Source organism: Phocoena sinus, chromosome 20 (assembly GCF_008692025.1).
Source record: "Phocoena sinus isolate mPhoSin1 chromosome 20, mPhoSin1.pri, whole genome shotgun sequence".
Classification (NCBI taxonomy): Eukaryota; Metazoa; Chordata; class Mammalia; order Artiodactyla; family Phocoenidae; genus Phocoena; species Phocoena sinus.
In genome coordinates this window covers 16,762,654-16,781,681 of record NC_045782.1, presented here as the reverse complement: position 1 = coordinate 16,781,681, position 19,028 = coordinate 16,762,654, and the positions used below count along the sequence as shown (strand labels likewise).

The window sequence follows — 19,028 nt, the reverse complement described above, 5'->3', positions numbered from 1 at the left end:
CGCTCTTCCGGCTCCCCTTTCGCGTCCCCAGGACAACGCCCGCGCGCACCCGGAGAGAAGGCGGGGCGCCGAGCCGAGGCCGTCACGTCCCGAACGTCGGGAGGCTGGCCATCACCCTGTGACGTCACGAGGCACCGCCCCCGCTGCCATGCTATCCCCCGCGGCACGCGCCATTTTGTCTCCAGTGTCTCGTTTGCAGTTGGTTGTGCTGAGGGGAGCGTCTTGGTCTGTAGGCGTGAGGAAGGGAACAGCATCTATTGTCTGTGTTTGACTCCGTAGTTTGGTCCGAGGCCTCCCGGAGCTTTCCCGGGGCAGTCGGCAGAAGCCGTCGCGACCGCCCCGCCCCTCCCCTCCGTCCCCGGGATCGGGAGGGACCCAGCCCGCGTCACGCCCCTCGGCGCTCGCCTTTCCCTTCTCTGTCGTTGCGTCCGCATCGCGCCCCCGGAATCAGACGGTGCCCCATAGATGGCCAGCTTTCCCCCGAGGGTCAACGAGAAAGAGATCGGTGAGGAATGGGAAGATGGGTGAGGGTTGCTGGTGAGCGCGCGGGGGCTGCGGAGAGGCAGAGGTTCGGGAGGAAGCGTCTCTGAGTCTGAGGAAGAACAGTGAGCCGGGGCCAAGCCCTGGAGCGAAGAGAAAGGAAGCAGCCCTGCGAGTGGGTGTCGCCGAGGGTAAATGGGGTCTGCATTGATGCGGCGCCTGTTGTGTGCCTGGCACGGAGGGAGGCGGTGCGCGGATATTAGAGGCAAAGAGAACCTGGGCGCCGAGTGGCGAGGGTTGCAATGATTGTGTGGCCGAAGATGGACACGCTTCCCCGGGGACCACCCCCCCACCCCACAGTTTTCTCTCATCGGAGGTCCGCGCAGGGCCATTCTTCTGGATTTCTTCTGGCTAAGGGGCTGGGGCGTCGAGTGGGCAGGGGAGGGCTGGGCAAGTCTCCAGGACGCTTAAAAAAGTTTCCAGTGGGGAAAAGTAAACTTGTGTGACCTGAGCTGTTATGAAAGGATGGGTCTTCGTGTATACCAACAATTATAAGGAGAAATGCAGCCGAAGAGGTGCCATCAGCCTGGAAAAAGCAGTATTTTAAAAAATGGCATGGCGTTAAGAAAGGCAGCGGCTCTGGGGAGGAGACTCGGTTATCTCTCACACTCAGAGGAGCAGGGAGGAGCAGGGTGGTTGGGTGGAGTGACCGGAGAAAAGCTGATCTACGGGGAGAGCAGACTCCTGAAAAGGCTGTCTAGAAACTGGCTTAGTGGCCAGCCCTGCCAAGCAGAAGACAGGCCAACAGATGTTGAAGGTCCTGCGTCAGGACCCACCCACTGACTCAGTAGAAAGCACCTCACATTATTTAAATCCTCTCTCAAGGTAATATAACTGGAAGAACTTTGGGGCGAGTTGCGGGTGCTGTGCATTGATTGCTATGCTTGTAAACCCTGAACTTATCAAGTGATGTTATACACCTTATTTAAATACATACAGTTGTGGGGACTTCCCTGGCGGTGCAGTGGTGAGGACTGGGCGCTTTCACTGCGGGTGCCCGGGTTGGATCCCTGGTCGGGGAACCTAAGGTCCCGCAAGCCGCGCGGCATGGACAAAAAAATAAAGATAGGTAGGTAGATAGACAGTTTTTATTTAAAAAAATAAAATAGATTTAGCATCTCCTCATCGCTCCCCAGAGCCCAATACAGTGTGTTAATTAAATGAAAATTGGAGGTAGCTACTGAGCAGAGAGCCTTTGCATTTTCTTGTTCTTCAACTAAACGTGTGCCTTTATTGAATCCTTGGAGGAGGTTTTCTAGAGAAAGGGAGAAGCTGAAGTATCCAAAAGGCCCTGTATCCTGTTTGTGGGTGAATTTTCATACCTAGAGACAGCTGTGTTAGAGTTCTGGACTTCTGTTCTCTTAGAGATAAGGTTGAATGGCAGGTTAGGAGGGGACTTTAACTCTGGTTTTAATGACTATTTTAAACATACAGAGAAAACAAAATTCATGTCCAATTTTTATTTTAACTGTGGAACATAGAACTCAAAAGTTCTTATTCTCAATTCAGTGCTATTTTTTTCCCTACTCACAGCAGTATTGCAGATGAGTGATCTGCCTTTCATTTATCTGTATTTTATATCATCTTGATGAATCATTTTGAAAACTTAACAATCCTCTCTTCTAAGGGATGGATAGAGGTTCTTAGCATACCTGCATAAGGTAGAACCATGCACTAAATAGCTTTTTTAATTAAAAAAATATATATTTTTTGCATATTTGCCTCAGTGTTATTTCCTGGATATAATATAAAGTTACGATATAACTATATAAAGTTACTATATAGTATAAAGTTGCTATGTTTAAAAGAACTTTGGCCTTTTGTAAGTTTTTTTTTTTTTAAACCCAGGTTTTTGTTTCTTTTTTTTAAATATCATTTGAATACAGAGTTAAACACTAATACCTCTGCGTTGCTTTGTATCTGTCAGTAAGGACTAACATTTTTTCTTGGGTATTAATTATAGCTGTTTGGTTTCTCAAGTAAGTACTGAAAGAGGAGGCAAGATTCCATGAATGATTAAAGAAGTCTCTGTGACAGGGAGTTACTGCCTAGAGCTACTGCCCTCTTTCACAAGGTTCTGCCACAGATCCTCCCTTTCTAGTTATGAAATTGCAGGGAGGAATGTGAAGAAGGAACTGAATGTGGTTTGCTTGGTTGAGCAGTGACTTAGATGATGTGTTACTACTGTGTGGATATTAATAATGTGGTGTTGTATCCAATGGCCAAGTTCCCATGGCAGGCAGCTTTTCCCTTATACAAGGTCATTAAATTATAGTATCTTAGGATACTTAACATTCAACAGTTGCAGGTAGTATATAAAGATTTAATTAAAATTTTTTCTTCATTATAAACCTCGTGCTAGTTTATAATAGTATACCAGTAAGTATTTAAATGAGTGTTTAAATTATTTGATTAAAATGAAGTGATCATTTTATATGCCTGTTAACAAGCAAAGAAACACAAGGTAATTATTAATTCAGTACTTGTTTGTATTTATTTGGCAGTATTTTTTTAGGGTGGCCCTATTTCTTGAAAAATATATATATATATTCAAGAGTAGATTAGCTTATTATTTCATGGTCTTTGTCATCTGAACCAGTTCTTTAGTTAATTTATTACCACCCTTTACACAAGAGGAGTTTTGTGATTGTGGTCAAGGTGAAAGAAGAAAAATACAGAGTGATCCTAAAATACAGATTTTAAAAAATGAGTCTTCTGTAGGAAAGTTAGTCTTGCTTATGCTTGCTAAAGGAGAAATGAGTTTTAGTCTAATTTACCAGATGTTTTTGAAGTTGAATGCAAGGGCCAGTCCTCTGTTTTTTGAGATGGAAATTATATAAGTATACTCATCTAGTTTAATCAGGGGCTTTCTCTTTTTAAGATAATGCTTGCATTTTTCAGTTGAATTTTAAAACTTGCTTCCCTTATTTGTGAACTTTGATTTTCTTTTTCTCCTAAAATTTGTGGATTTTAAAAGATAGATGTGGTTATAGAAACCCATGTTTAAAAAAAAAAAGATTTAGGCAGGGGTTGCAAATTCAGGGACCAGGCACATAAATGAAAGACTGTGGGCTTGGAGGAATATAGGGGACATGGAGCAGCCAGCCCTTTCAAAAATCATTTGTGTGTGAGCGTTTTGGTTTTGGTTTTGTTTTTTTTGGCTGCGCCGTGCAGCTTGTGGGATCCTAGTTCCCCAACCAGGGATTGAACCCAGGCCCTCGGTAGTGAAAGCCCAGAATCCTAACCACTAGGCCACCAGGGAACTCCCTCATTTGTATATTTAAAAAAATCATTCTACAGGCATAAGAGTGTCACCGGTTTGTGAATTTTGTATTAAAGTCATGTGATACAAGTGGGGCAGGGGTAGGTGGGGGGTTCTGCTTTGATTAAACCACACTTGAAGTATTGTGTTTGGTTGAAAAAGTTCCACTTTTTTGAGGGCCATTACTAACTGGAGTTTATCCAGAAAAGTATGAAGCTGTGGGTGGAGAATGGACTTGAAACCGTGTAATTGAAAACTCACCAGATTTTATCCTGGTGAACAGATTTAGTTGCTGATGTCATGGCTGTCTTCAATATATGAATGTCATGTGAGAGCAGGATCAGGCTTATTCTTTTAGATCAGACCCAGTACTGAGTGGGTGGAGTGTCACGGAGGAAGATTTTGAGTCATCAAAAGGAAATTTTCCGATAATTTCAGCTGTGCCAAAATAGGTGCATATTTATATTTATGAATATCATAGGAAAACAGATTTCAGTTTTGCTTTGTTTTACTTTTGAAACCATAATCTCATTGTTAACGTATCAAAGAATTGGGGAAGGAAATATTTATTTATTAATTATTGTTTTAAATATTTATTTTTGTTTTATTTATTTGATTGCACCAGGTCTTAGTTGCAGCAGGCAGTCTCCTTAGTTGCGGCTTGCCAGCTCCTTAGTAGTGGTATGCGAACTCTTAGTTGCAGCATGCGTGTGGGATCTAGTTCCCTGACCAAGGATCGAACCCAGGTCCCCTGCATTGGGAGCACAGAGTCTTATCCACTGCGCCACCAGGGAAATCCCGAGGAAATATTTAAATCGCTTAAGAATGGGAGCTTATACACATGCTTTCATATTCGTTCAATAAATATTTTCTGAGCCCCTGTCACATGCCAGGTGCTACACTCCATGTTGGTGGAGCACACGTGGAGACTGGAAGTGTCACTGAATGAATACATTGTTGGGGTTTGTGTGTGTGTGTGTATATATATATATATATATATATTTGCTCTTGCAATAGGAGTATATGTGGTTCTCATTTGAACTGCAGTACGTAGAATATATTGAAGTTTAGTTGTTGGAAACTTTAAGCCCAAAACATAAAAATAGACCATAGAGTTGAACATGCAACAGATCACAAAATAGATAATAGGGAAACTAAACCGAAGGTGAGTTATAACTAAAAAGGAAGAGTAGCAAAATTTGAAATCAAGACAGACCCAAGACAGCAGTGGTGATAGACTGATTAAGATCCTTTCCCTGGTGGTGCAGTGGTTAAGAATCCGCCTGCCAATGCAGGGGACAGGGGTTCAAGCCCTGGTCCTGGAAGATCCCACATGCCGCGGAGAAACTAAGCCCGTGAGCCACAACTACCAAGGCTGCGCTCTAGGGCCCGCGAGCCACAACTACTGAAGCGCGCGCGCCTAGAGCCTGTGTTCTGCAAGAGAAGCCACCACAAGGAGAAGCCTGCACACCGCATCGCAGAGTAGCCCCCGCTCACCGCAACTAGAGAAAGCCCGTGCGCAGCAACGAAGACCCAATGCAGCCAAAAAAGAAAAAGATCCTTTTCCAGAATTGAGGAAATAGCAGCCGCGTTTGCATGTGCACATGTACAATAGGAACTTGTTGATTATCCTTCTTGTTAAAGGCAGAAGAAAAATTCTCTGTACACTCTTAATATGCCAGTTTTATTTTAAAAGTATATTTATTTATTTATTTGTGGCTACTACTCTTCGTTGCAGTGCGCGGGCTTCTCATTGCGGTGGCCTCTGTTGTTGCGGAGCACGGGCAGGCTCCAGGTGCGTGGGCTCAGTAGTTGTGGCTCGTGGACTTAGTTGCTCCACGGCATGCGGGATCTTCCCAGACCAGGGCTCGAACCTGTGTCACCTGCATTGGCAGGCGGATTCTTAACCACTGCATCACCAGGGAAGTCCCAAATATGCTAGTTTTAGTTATGAATGCTAAATTTAAGTTCTGGTAACTAAATTTAAAATATATGAACTTGTTCTTTTTTTTTTGTCCTTAAAAAACAAAAGAATTACTTCCATTTTTGGGTCAGTTTGTGGCCCATTAGGAAGACGCTTGAGGACCACTATTCGAGAATCACAAATAACAATGCATTTTATTTATTTGGTGGCACCGAGCAGCATGCGGGATGTTAGTTCCCCCACCGGGAATTGAACCCGTGCCTGCTGCAGTTGAACCCCAGAGTCTTAACCACTGGACTGCCAGGGAAGTCCCAAATACAGTGCACTTTAAAGCACTGGTTGGGGAGGCTGGAGTAAGTAACCTTTAAGTTCCTTCTACTTCTGAGGATTTTGTGTTTTTTGTGACTTGAAAAAGATAAGAATATTCATGTTTGGATTCATGTTTTGACTAGACCATTTTATAGTGCTTTTTTTTTTTTTTTTTTTTTTTAAATTTATCTTTGTCTGTGTTGGGTCTTGGTTGCTGCTCACAGGCTTTCTCTAGTTGTGGCCAGCGGGGGCTACTCTTCGTTGCAGTGTGCAGGCTTCTAATTGCAATGGCCTCTCCTGTTGCAGAGCACAGGCTCTAGGCACGCAGGCCTCAGCAGTGTGGCACACGGGCTCTAGAGCAGAGGCTCCGTAGTTGTGGCGCACGGGCTTAGTTAATCCGCTGCATGTGGGAATCTTCCCCGACCAGGGATCAAACCCCTGTTCCCCCCATTGGCAGTTGGATTTTTAACCACTGTGCCAGCAGGGAAGTCCCTATAGTGCTTCCTTTGAATAATGATATAAAACTTTATTTTATAGTGGTTCATGGCTTTTGAAAGCTACAAACTTTTTGGAAGATACTTTTCCTGCAGAGCAACTAAAGTTTCTTGCATTTTAAATGTTAGTAATTTGAGGAAAACGTAAGGCAGTGCAAAGGTCAGGACTTCAGTAATTGCTAGCCCTGATTGATCATTACATTATTGTTATTCGACCAGTTTTTTTTTTTTTTGAAACTTTCTTATAAAGCTCTTGATTTGGGAAATTTTAGGAGGATCACTTTATCAAAACTTAAAGATGCTTATTCTCATTACGGGGTCTTCACACCACACATCTCCCCTCAAAGGGTAGAATGCAGAACTCATTGTACCTTGTCTACATAGAAAAAGGAAAAACTCAGTGGAGCTGAGTGGATCCCAAAGTAATATGGATGCTGTCTCAAATTCATTGTTGGTTATATATGATATCCTATATTTTTTATTTTTCTTTTAGTGAGATCACGTACTATAGGTGAACTTTTAGCTCCTGCGGCTCCTTTTGACAAGAAATGTGGTCGTGAAAATTGGACTGTTGCTTTTGCTCCAGATGGTTCATACTTTGCTTGGTCACAAGGACATCGTGCAGTAAAGCTTGTTCCGTGGTCCCAGTGCCTTAAGAACTTGTAAGACTGTTTTCTTTTTTGTATTTTGTATCTATCTGTTTCTAGATTTTATTTTTTTCTCTGTGTGGAATAATAAGATTATTTCGATATTTAAGTTTTTTCCTTTGGAGACTGTTGTAAATGAATTTTACTCATAAGCTGAATATATTTGTTGGAAAATTTGTGGGAAGAATTGTCTGGCCTTATATATTATAGAATACTTTCTCAGATACTTTGGTGTTTTTAAATTTTTCTTTTCCATATATCAAAAGGCAAGTTAATTGTGCCTTGGTAGTGCAATTTCTAAAATGTATCTACTAAGTTTAATCTTTCCCTCCTTTTTGTGTTTAGTTCACTTTTATGGTTTTTGTCATTAATGTCCTTATTACATATTAGATTAGGTCTAGAATGTATGGGAAACTACTTATTATTATGGGGTTTAAGGTAGTTTTCTGGTGTCAGCTTCACAATATCTTAATGTTCTCAGAATTTTTTGTTTTTGTTTTTTGCTTGTTTATACTTTTGGGTTAATTAAAGGAGTCCTGGTTGAGATAGGATTTCTATATCAATAAGGATATATTAAAACAAATTTGAAAATTTGAAATGAATACATTATAAATTGCTTTATTGTTGAACTTATTCTCATACAGTGAGGATTTCTTTTAGTCTGAATTTATTTGGTCATGCCCATGTAGCTTGTAGCAACTTTTCCTCTTCCCATCTATAAGGATTCTGTTGTTATTCAGTATCACTATAATAATACTGAAGTTATTTTAACAAACACTTATCATTATTTAGTATTCACATGAGTCCAGAGTAAATAATAACTAGATTTCAATCTGACCTTTTTTTCTACCCAGTCTCTTGCATGGCACCAAGAATATCACCAATTCAAGCAGTTTAAGATTGTCAAGACAAAACAGTGATGGTGGTCAAAAAAATAAGCCTCGTGAACATATTATAGACTGTGGCGATATAGTCTGGAGTCTTGCTTTTGGATCTTCAGTTCCAGAAAAACAGAGTCGCTGTGTAAACATAGAATGGCATCGATTCAGATTTGGACAAGATCAGCTACTCCTTGCCACAGGGTTAAACAATGGGCGTATCAAAATATGGGATGTATATACAGGTATGGAGTCATAGTTTTGAAAGCAAACCTGATTATCTTATGATGCAAGCATAGCTCATAGGCACTGGAGGAATACATAATTTGAGGATTTTAACTCACAGAGAAGCAAGAATTGATGCTATGAATGTATCTTTATATTTGGCCTAAATAGCATCTTCAGCTCATAGTTTTAATTGAGGAAAATAGAGTTCATATTGCTTAATCACTCTTCAGAGAATATTATAGTAGGAAGGGCGCGTCTAAGGAATGTTTAGTTAATTATCACTTTTAAACTGGTAATTTAGTTTATGACTCAAATTGCAAGGTGTTTTCTTAAATACTTTTTCAATGATTGATAGCTTAGAGGCTTTCAAGGTAAATCTGGTTTTCAACAATCATTATCTAACCTCTGGAAAATTTTAATGACATTTTATCTAAAGTTTAACCAGATAGGTTGAGAAGTTAAATTCTTTGGGCAATTAAATGTAAATGTGTTGTGGGAATTCGCTGGCGGTCCAGTGGTTAGGACTGCAGGGGACAAGGGTTCGATCCCAGGTCAGAAACTAAGATCCCGCAAGCCATGCAGCGCGGCCAAAATAAAGTAAAATAAAATAAAATTTTGAAAAGTAAATGTGTTGTTCACTACCTAAAAGTTTCTGGCTGATAGTATGTACTCCAAAATTTAAAGGATTTTTTAAAATGAGCATTAAAACTATGTACATTAGAATATAGCAAGTGATACTAACACTGAGTGGGGATAATGAGTCAGTAAATTTGATTGAATTCTGGGAAAACATTTAAAATAAGCACATTGCTTTTCATAGAAGAACAAAACTCTATAATATTAGATGAATAAAGTACCTTTTTTTCATCGAGATTATGTTTAAAAATTTAGGCTGTTATAGAATAACATGTATCTTTGGGGGAGTTTGACAGTCCATTTGTAGTCTAAGCCAAGTAAAAGAAAAGGAAAATTCTGATTTTGTATTTTAAAATCGTACTATACAAATATTTTTAAATGATGTAGATTTTCTTGATATTAAATTGACTTGATCCAGGAGTTTGTTCACATTTTAGGAATTCCCTTTTAATTTTTCTAATTTAGGCTTTGGTATCTTGGAAATAATCTATTTTGTAACAATGTAAATACTGAATCTTTAAAGATAATAGTAAAGGCACTAGTAAATAAGTCATTTTACACTTGGTAAACTAAGGAGGTACCCAGATATTTGTATTCTTTTTTTTTTTTAATGGTGATCTCAACCCTATTTTTTTAATATGGAAGCTGATTAAAATTACTAACATTGTCTCTTTCCCACCTTCCATTGCATTTAGGAAAACTCCTCCTTAACTTGGTAGATCATACTGAAGTAGTCAGAGATTTAACTTTTGCTCCAGATGGGAGCTTGATCCTGGTGTCAGCTTCAAGAGACAAAACTCTGAGAGTGTGGGACCTGAAAGATGATGGTATGTCTTTCTTTCTAGGCTGTGGAAAAGAATTCGTTTCTGGATATTACTACTGAGAGGTATTACGAACACTTGGGGCATTTGACATTAAAAGTGACATGATCAAAGTTTCCTTTTCTCTGCTTAGTCCTTTGGTCCCTTTCCCTGTACAGATCAAACAAAACCATAAATGTGACCCAGAATAGGAGCCAGCAGTTACTCTAAGTAAACAATCTGATATTACTCAGAAACTAACTACACAGATCTGTACCAACTATTTGAGGACAAAATCTGGATCAATCTTAGGGTTTTATTTGAACTGGTCTGTGTTTTATTTCCTTTATATTGGGGAGGATTATTAACTTCCTTCATTTGCTTAGTGAAAATTTAAGTAGATCTTGACCTAACAAAAGATATAACTTAGTAATTAATAAAATGTAAATTCAAACATGATTTATACACCAGAATTTATAGGATATAAATACTACTAATAATAAGTTGGATAGTTTAAGTAAGAATTATAAAAAGTAAGAGATTTGCCCTCCAATATAGTAAAAGGAATATCAGTGTCAAGTTTTAGCTTTTTCGGAAACATTGATAATTGTGATCCTTTTACAAAGTTTTGGAGAGTCTACCTTGTTTGAGAAGACCTGAGATGAGCATCTCTTCCCCCTTCTTAGCCTCTGATGAAAGAGTTTACAGTTTTAATTAAAACCACATATTTAATTAAGATCTGCTAGTGCTCTACCAGCCTCAAGCTAGAAGTTGACAGGCTTGTTTGGGGAAATGTAGCCTAAATTGAATGTAGTAGAAAACAAACCCCTCAGATTTGGAGACTTGTTTCAGCTTATGGGTAATAACCATTGCCTGATAGAATAATACACTAATACTATTACCAAATTATGTGGCACCTCTTCTGCATTTATCAATTCTCTGATTGCTCAGCTATTGAGGGGTGAAGGGATCCCAATAGTTAAAATATTTGAAAATTAAATTTTATTTTCTTTCGCATATCATATGGAACTTGCTCTCTCAACATACTTTCAGTTGTAAGTCAGCTGACCTTTTCTTAAAGGGCCAGATGGTGAATATTTTAGGCTTGTGGACCATGCTGTCTCTGCAAGTAGTTACTCCACTCTACTGTCACAACAATGGGCACGTTCCAGTAAAACTTAGGTACAAAAATAAGAAACTGTTGTATATTGCCAACCCCTGTAATACATTAATCACTGCCTCTGTAGAAGTTTGTGATTCTGTGATTCTGCCATTTTTGAAATGCTACTTACTTGAAGTAGATTCTAGGGTTAACCCAGGTATTTTCCTTTTGTTCAGGAAACATGATGAAAGTATTGAGGGGCCATCAGAACTGGGTGTACAGCTGTGCATTCTCTCCTGACTCTTCTATGCTGTGTTCAGTGGGAGCCAGTAAAGCAGTATGTGTCAAAGTTCTTGTGTACTTACTGTGAATTGGATTGTAATTGTGCAGAATCATTTTAAATCTAAGCAACCTATTAAGTCTGTGCTCGGTGTCTTGAATATCTTAAATGTGTTATTCCACAATGGGGGAGAATTTGCATGAGGGAAATTAAATAAGTATAGTTACTGATTGTAAAGTGAGAAATTTGATTGTTTTAGTTAGAGATGATATTCATAAAATGAGGGGTATGTCAATTTTATTTTTTCTCAGATCTAGGAGAGCTTATGTGCTATAGAAGAGATTTAGTCCAAATGTTAAGACATTCCCTTGCTAATTATTTTCTTCTCTGTTGTTCTTTTTTTTTTTTGGTCCAGTTTGCTGTTTAAAGTTTTAAGTCCCAGCTGGTCCTGGACATTTAACTGAAAAAAAGTAACTTAAAAATCTAATAAGAATAAAAATAACAGTCATGTATGTCCTGGAGTGAATTTCATCTAAATTTGATATGATCTGTCTTGCATAGCATACCTGTAGACAGATTAAGTATAAAGTGACTCTTAAGAGGGTTATGCTTATTGATGAACCCTCCTTTACTTAGTGTCTACCAGCTCTGAGTTAGTATAGTTAAAGAGATCTTATTAGCTTCAGGTATTTATGAAAATGGTTGAAGTCCAAATACATGTGATGATCACAATACACTTTGAATTAATGGGGGGTGGGAGGCTGGTTAAAATGCATTTTATTTAGCCAAGAAGTGTGTTAAAATGATAGTTGAAAATGTTGGCAGTTTAGAAAAAAATATTCAGTTCTTTAAAAATCATAAGAAGAGCAAAGCTAGATGTTGACATTGCTATTTTAGGCTGTGTGTTTTCCATATGCTTCTTGCTTTCCCTGTCACAGGTGGTGGCAGCAATATTGGTGTGATTGAGGTTATGCTGGCACCACTCGCACACAGGCGCACAATGGTGTTAGCTGGGCAGAAAGAGTGGCATCTCTGGCTACCGGGCTGGGGGCGACCTTTACCATAGGATGAAGTAACCTTGCATTCGGCTGCAAGGTGTACTGTACGTACACAGGTGCTGGTCGATGTCCACTTTCTGCTTTTCTTTCTTTCTTTTTTTCTTTTTAAAAATAATTTTCCCCACAGTGAAACCAACTGACTCCTCCGATGTAATTGATCTTCCAGTCTGGTGGAATTGGGAGTCTAACATGTGAAACCAATTTAATGTAATGTAGTTGGCTTTCAAATGGTTTCTCTGTGCTATTTTTTGGAATTCTTTGAGATACTAGAGATACCTTAAGTCTTTGATCCAATGTAAAATTTGTATTTATTTTTCTTTGGAAATAATATATTGTGTCTGTGCAGAAAAACGTAGCAAAAAGGATTGCTTTACTCCAAGAGGAGGAGAGTTTGTCTTATTAGGATTGTAATAAACCTCCGAGCTCATGTTTAATATAACAGATTGAAGTAAACATTAGAATCCTGTTTAGAGCTATTCTGCACAGTATAACTACTGATCTTTAGAATCTAAAACTATGTGTGAACTTGTACTAAAGTAATTTAAATGTTTTATACTTAAAATGACTAATGATTGTGGTTGGTTTGGGAAAAATAAGATTGGCAAATCTTGATTCACAGAAATGTTGTTAATTGTATTATTTTCGTAAATTAGCATTTTCATTTTGTAATGTGGTTTAACATCCTTGTTGTTTGCCAAAGAAATTTCATTTGGCTGTGAAAAATTCTCTTTGCTTGCAGTATCTGTTTCTCTTCCTAGGCTCACGTTGGTGACCCAAGCCTATTGTAAACAAGTGATTATCTCAAAGGGAGATGCCAATGGAGTAACAATTTGTTAACCTTATATTTTCTGTCTGTATATTTTTTTAAAATTTGGTAGTTTCTGGAAAAAAAAAAAAGAAGGGGGTTTGTAGTACTTAACCCTATTTATTTCTGTATATTTTAGTTAATTAGTTTTTGGAATAAATGGATGTCAGTATAACTTTGTGGTTAAATTGCATTGCTTTTTTTGTGTTTAGGCTTATTTTTAAATTAACATTTAACAGAAACATTTGAAATAGAATTTGCATGTTTACTTTAATTAACTTAAAAACTGATTTTAATCTTTGACTATGACACTGAGCATATTCTTTTATAATTATTCATAATTTATAATGTTTAATTTAATGTAATCTTAATTAAATTTAGCAGTTTTAGTTTAAGATGTGCCATTTTGTCCTCTGCATGTCTGAATGAAGCTATAACATTTGCCTTTTTTGCAGGTTTTCCTTTGGAATATGGATAAATATACCATGATACGGAAACTAGAAGGGCATCACCATGATGTTGTAGCTTGTGACTTTTCTCCTGATGGAGCATTGCTGGCTACGGCATCTTATGATACTCGAGTTTATATCTGGGATCCACACACTGGAGACATTCTGATGGAATTTGGGTGGGTACAGCATGAATTATTTTAGTCTGTAATTCATCTCTACTATCAGTACAGCTTTTAAGAAGTCATGGGGATGATGAGAATCATTAACATGTGAAATCTAAAATTGCACTCTGTCATAATTTAAAATTTCGGTATCATTTAGGCCCTTTAATAATGCATCTAAATTCTACAAATAAATTTGACTTTCTTGATACAGATCTTGTTATTGTTACCTAACAGTACATGACTCTGTAGAGGCGGTAATTATATTTAGAGTTTCCTGTTGGGAAACATAGTTAAAACTAAAGTTGGACTTAGTCTTAAGCCACTCTGTAAGACGGCGATTAGTAATTAGGTTTAATCACTTCGTTTAAAGTGGATAGACTAGCTCTGCTCAGTCTTCTCAGTTGTGTTTGTTAAGGCCACTTTAAACATTATTCCAAAGACTGATGTACTCTGTACCTGGGTAGTTTTGTTTCTTGAAGTGACTCTCATTCCCACTGAAAACATGTCTTTGACCTCAGGCACCTGTTTCCCCCACCTACTCCCATATTTGCTGGAGGAGCAAATGACCGATGGGTACGATCTGTCTCGTTTAGTCATGACGGACTGCATGTTGCAAGTCTTGCTGATGATAAGTAAGTGTGTGAATTACAGCTTGACCTATTTCTTATTGTAAAGATTTCCTTTCATTCTTCTACTCAATAAAAAACATTCTTAAGGATGAAAAATATGGCCTTTCTGCAGTTTGGGTTTTAATGGCCCTTTTTCTAGACAAGACCTTGGGAGATGTTGATGTGTCTTAAAGAATATTGGCCTGCACAGTATTTATGTAAGCTAAAGATAATGCCTGCCTCTCCCTGTGTTCTTTGTTTGTTAACTGGTTCAGGCAAACTGGGTGCATTTTTAATTAGCTTTTTAGCTCAGCTGACAGATTTTCTTAGTAATATCTTATAAAGGTTGAAACAGAAGAACATTTTCAAAGTGAAATAAATGATTAAAACAGAGTCATTTATTTGTATCCACTGAAACTGAGACTATAAAGATGAAATGTCACATGAGTGAGATTTGCTGCTTATTGGTAAGCAAAAACTAGATGTAGCCATTCCATTTTCTCGTACTTTTATCAATGTGCATGGATATAGCATTAAGCAATTTGGTCACATCATTCAGAAAGTGACTCATTACCATCTTTCTAGAATGTTAGCAAACGTATGGGGAGAGTTCTTTATTTGCCAGCAGCCATTGTTTTCCTGTTTGTTCAGCTAGTTTCTGACTATCAGTTGTCTGCTATTCCTAGACACACTCTACCTAGGTGAAAAGTTTCATAAACTTCTTGAAAAGAGTCAAACAGATCAGATACCGATTATATTTTAAGTGTAAGGAAGTAAGGAGAAAGTTTCCGGTTGTGGGCATATTACAGATCAGAACACTGGGAAGTGAAGGCAGCCATGCTTTATAGTCTCTTAGTGTGAATTAGTCCAAATTACCAATTGGTATAAACTATAAAATCTTTAATAAAGCAAGTTCCAGTCATTGCTCCAGTGGTGTGTGTGTGTGTGTGTGTGTATTTTGTGACTCAGCCCAGAGTGGCATTTCTTTCTGAATTTTGAAAGTTGCTTTTACCTTAAATTTCCTACTAGATAATCACTGGATGGTTTATTTCCTTTCCAGAATGGTGAGGTTCTGGAGAATTGATGAGGATTATCCAGTGCAAGTTGCACCTTTGAGCAATGGTCTTTGCTGTGCCTTTTCTACTGATGGCAGTGTTTTAGCTGCTGGGTAAGTGATTTTTCTCTTTTCTTTTAAGAGGCAATTTAAGGTGGCTTTTAGTCAAAGCAGCCTGTATTTTATTGTCAGTAAATCTTCCATAAGGACTTTTTATAATATTATTAATTTGTCATAGAGGGAGATCACTGGGCAGGTCTCCTGAATTAGGTTTTTTTTTTTTTCCTTTTTTTTTTTTTTTTTTCGGAGCACAGGCTCCAGACGCGCAGGCTCAGCGGCATGTGGGATCTTCCCGGACCGGGGCACGAACCCGTGTTCCCTGTATCGGCAGGCGGACTCCCAACCACTGCGCCACCAGGGAAGCCCCTGAATTAGGTTTTAATGTGCAGTTTGTGGCTCTAATTCACAGCCTCGGTGGTAGTTGTATGAGCTTTTGGATGATGAAATACATGGATTTGTGTGACTGAGCTTGTGATTTGTTTACTTCTGTTTAGGACACATGATGGAAGTGTGTATTTTTGGGCCACTCCAAGGCAAGTCCCTAGCCTTCAACATTTATGTCGCATGTCAATCCGGAGAGTGATGCCCACCCAAGAAGTCCAGGAGCTGCCGATTCCTTCCAAAGTTTTAGAGTTCCTCTCCTACCGTGTTTAGAGGATGCTGTCTTCCCTAGTATTAGGGACTGACAACACACTTTACACAAACCTCAAGCTTTACTGACTTCAAGGTTTAGGAGATTTATTTAATTTGATACATTCTTGTATTGCATTTTGATCAGTTGAGCTTTTAAAATATTATTTATAGACCTTAGGAGAAATATTTCTGAACATATCAAATGTAAATTTTTTTCTAAAATGTAACTGTGAAAACATATACATACATGTATATATTTCGATATAAGCTGCTGTGTGTTGAATGGACCCTTTTGCTTTTCTTATTTTTAGTTCCAACATGTATATATTGCTTTAGTAGAGCCACAATATGTATCTTTGCTGTAAAGTGGAAGGAATTTTATTCTGGGACATTGAGTTAGATGGTAAATACTGACTTAGGAAAGCTGAATGCCTCATAACAAAATGTGTATTTGGTTGGGGGGTGGTCAGACAACTGACCTTCAAGTAAAACAGCTTTTGTCTAGGGAAGGATTTTGTTTTCCTTAGGAGTGGCATCTGAGAGGTAGAATTTGAATGTGACATTATTAAATGAAAAATAGCCAGGATACAACCAGGAAAAAAGGGTGTCTTTTTTTTTTTCCTAACTACTGCTGTGGGCCTTAATTTTGGAAAGCAGCTTGCTACTTTAACCCCTGTGGTATAAGTAAAGTATTATAATAAATTTTAGTCAATTTGAAAAATCCATCTACTGCATTATTGCTAAATATTTTGTTGTTTGTACTAAGGGACAATTATTTTAAGACCGTGGTGGGTTTTTTTGCTTTTTGTTTATTTTTTACACATTTTATCCTATGTTTCTGCAGGGGATAATATTGGTGACTTGCCAAAGAGAAGCAATACAATTAGTATATCTGCTTTTGCCTTCTGTTATTTATCTTACCTGCAGACATTAAGAATGTATGCATTATGTAAAATGCTTGATTATATATTTTTGTTGAGTTTTTTAATTAAAGACTTGTAAAACAAAAAAGCCACTATCGTAAATGTTTCTTAAATATGTTGGAAGCACCACAAGCAAATTAAATAAGAAGGGTAATGAAGAAATAGCACAACTGTAGGGCACTGCTTGAGACTTAATGCTTCATGAATGCAACCACTTTTACTTGGTTTGTTCTTGGAGAACTGTTGCAGAAATGCTTACTTTAAAATAACTACTGAGCAAAAGCAAAGTATGATCTTTTAGGGGACCTAATAGGCTTATAGTAAACCTTTCTGGCTAAAGTAACCATAAGAAAAAAATCTAGTGGTGTGGGCCCTTTGAGGAGGCAAAATGAGGAAAACTTTTATTAGCCATGCGTACCCTTGAAGACTTGTCTCCACTGAGAAACCGTTCTGAAGTTCTTACAAGTTGCTCTTTTCGGGGTGTATATAGTTGTAGCTTATAAATTTAAAAACCAGTGGAAAATCTACCCAAGTTACTTCTTGAGAATCACCTGTATTTTACAAAAGTATCTTATCTTTAAACCTGTTGTGATTTTTTTTTCATTTTACTTTAATACATCTACTTTATAAAGCAGTAAGATACCAATACCCTTCACACCATTAAATTATTTACTCTCCAACCAATAGAATCAATTAGGTAAAAATAGCATTTTGGGAAGATACATTCTCTGAGAAAGCCAGAATTGCTTGCCATCTCCCCATGAAAACCCTAGTGCAAGATGAAAGGAAGATTGCAGAATATAAGTAGAAACACGCTTACATTTTCCGTATGTCTATCAGGAAGAAGTAATAGCAGGATGGTAATGCTTTAGACTGAGTGACCAAAGGAAGGTAGGGAAGACATGATTGGGATACTAACATGGGTCAGATTCTAGCTACATACTTTTAAAATGGTACTGCTGCTTTCTCTCATGTCATTTGGAGAACTGACAAGAGAGCCTTTACGTTCAGATTTCATTTCCTGTTTTAGGACCCCATAGGGGTGCCTGTGAACATAGGAAAATGCCTCTCACCCTCAGTAGCCAAGCAATGTTTTCACAACTTCAAATGACTTATGACCTGTAACTTGATCTGAGGTTGGCAAATCTTAAAAACATATGGTCCTTGAAATTCCCTGCCTGCTTGCAATTGAGGTAAATTTGGATTCGATTGGTTTGCCCTGCCTTCAGGGCAGCAAGACCAAAAAAGGCTGGACTGCAACTGTAGCGTGCTTATGGGTGGAAGCAGCATCTGACTGGTGCAGGGTACTTGGCTGTTGGCCAGCCAATGCGAGGCTAAGAAAATATGAAGAATGAGAAGTAAAACATTGTCTCATAAGCCAGAAATCATAGAGATGGTGAATCCAATCTCCAGATACTGTCCAAGTAATTCTGACCAAGTTCTGGCCTAAGACAATGCATTTTAACTATAGAATGTTTAGATAAAACACAAGCAATATCGACTGTAGAGGGACTTCCCTGGTTTCGCAGTGGTTAAGAATCCACCTGCCAATTCAGGGAACACGAGTTCGAGCCCTGGTCCGGGAAGATCCCACATGCTGCAGAGCAACTAAGCCCATGCGCCACAACTACTGAGCTTGCGCTCCAGAGCCTGCAAGCCACAACTACTGAAGCCCGTGCGCCTAGAGCCCATGCTCCACAAGAGAAGCCACTGCAGTGAGAAGCCTGCACACCGCAGTGAAGAGGAAGAAAAAAAAATACAACCCTAGACTGTCAAAAAAAAATAATCTACAGTAGAGTGATATTTGGGTTTACTATTGTATGTTGGTTTCAAAATCATAGATAAAGCATCATTTGGAGTACTGGTTTCTTTGGTGGTCCAGTGGTGAAGAATCCGCCTTCCAATGCAGGGCACGCGTGTTCGATCCCTCGTGGGGGAACTAAGATCCCACCTGCCGCCAGGACCCGGTGCGCTCTGGAGCCTGTGCACCACAGCTAGAGAGAAACCCGTGCGCTGCAACAACGAAAGATCCTGAGTGCCGCAACTAAGACCTGACTAAGCCAAAACTAAATATTTAAAACATTATAAATCCTTTGCCCTGAGAAATGAGCGCTGTTGGTAGTGACAGTAGAGTGCAACCAGGAGAAAGGCGATCATTACCATGGCTTATG

General features: G+C 38.6%; 1 protein-coding gene across 8 annotated transcripts; it reads left to right on the top strand.

The window, feature by feature from the left end:
• The first annotated feature begins 171 nt into the window (after positions 1 to 171).
• Positions 172 to 16,949, top strand: WSB1 (WD repeat and SOCS box containing 1). Of its 8 annotated transcripts, none has more exons than XR_004347357.1 (10): positions 172 to 505; positions 7,023 to 7,191; positions 8,031 to 8,299; positions 9,614 to 9,745; positions 11,057 to 11,157; positions 12,039 to 12,214; positions 12,917 to 13,591; positions 14,098 to 14,211; positions 15,248 to 15,355; positions 15,796 to 16,949. XR_004347357.1 is itself a non-coding variant. In XM_032615842.1 (9 exons), the coding sequence occupies exons 1-9, from the start codon at positions 466 to 468 to the stop codon at positions 15,953 to 15,955; spliced, it is 1,266 nt and encodes a 421-aa protein (XP_032471733.1). In that variant the 5' UTR covers positions 174 to 465; the 3' UTR covers positions 15,956 to 16,949. The 8 variants fall into 8 exon arrangements, 2 of the variants coding, with proteins under 2 accessions (XP_032471733.1, XP_032471734.1); XR_004347358.1 differs by having other exon boundaries at positions 173 to 505; positions 13,419 to 13,591; XR_004347354.1 differs by having other exon boundaries at positions 172 to 1,365; positions 12,039 to 13,591.
• The last annotated feature ends 2,079 nt before the right edge of the window (positions 16,950 to 19,028 follow it).